This window comes from Sprattus sprattus, assembly GCF_963457725.1.
Source record: "Sprattus sprattus genome assembly, chromosome: 1".
NCBI classification, from domain to species: Eukaryota; Metazoa; Chordata; class Actinopteri; order Clupeiformes; family Clupeidae; genus Sprattus; species Sprattus sprattus.
The window spans coordinates 26,725,085-26,725,904 of NC_137920.1; the positions used below are offsets into that span (position 1 = coordinate 26,725,085).

The 820-nt window shown below is 42.8% G+C and overlaps 1 protein-coding gene across 1 annotated transcript in view; it reads right to left on the bottom strand.

Moving 5' to 3' along the window:
* The window catches only part of LOC308366619 (NACHT, LRR and PYD domains-containing protein 3-like), a gene marked incomplete at both ends in the record, with an annotated part of 18,234 nt that extends 17,745 nt beyond the window's left edge, over positions 1–489 (bottom strand). The window contains 2 exons of the mRNA XM_080840343.1: positions 53–166; positions 433–489. Coding sequence (XP_080696469.1) covers positions 53–166; positions 433–489 — 171 coding nt within the window. The remainder of the gene's footprint in view (positions 1–52; positions 167–432) is intronic.
* Positions 490–820: the final 331 nt, after the last annotated feature.

Consider the following 820-nt stretch of genomic DNA (forward strand, 5'->3'; position numbering starts at 1 on the left):
TTGTACATATCTGTATGTGTTAAATGCAAAAGTGTCAAATATAGTAGCTGACAACTGACTTTGGGTCATACTGTGGGGGTCCACTGCTGAAATTGGGAGGGGGTCCCATGGAGTGGTCACTCTTCATAGACACACAGCTGGGCACTGGAGACACTGGTCTGTGTGTCTGTGGCCTGGTTACATCAGGAGACAAAATAATAGTTAGCTAACACTTCTTCCAAATAGTTAGTAAGGTTAGCAGGTCTGCAAACTCACTCGTTCACTCTCTAACTTTAACACACACACACACACACACACACACACACACACACACACACACACAAACAAACACACACTCAATCACAAATACACACACATGCAAGTCATTCTCCACTCTTGGAAATATCTGTATGAGTAAAATGTAAAAATGTCAAATATACAGTAATAGCTGACAACTGACTTTAAATCAGAATGTGGTGGTCCACTGCTGAAATTGGGAGGGTCTGCCATGGATAAAGTCACTCTTCATAGACACAGAGCAGGGCACTGGAGACACCGGCCTGTGTGTCTACAAAATAATAAATGAATAAAGAAAGACAGACAGGGAACTTGACAGATCGATATGGAGAGAGAAAGAAAGACACACATAAAGCAGTGTGAGTGGCCGTCTCTTTCATGAAAATGTTATGAAGTGCTTACGTCTAGCAGCCGTGTGGACCAATCGGATTGGGGGTCGACTTCTGCTACCCCATTAACAGACGTGTTGACAGAAGCAGGGGAAGCACTGGAATGACAAGTAAGAGGAAGTAGAATGAAAATCAAGATGAAAATGAACACCTTA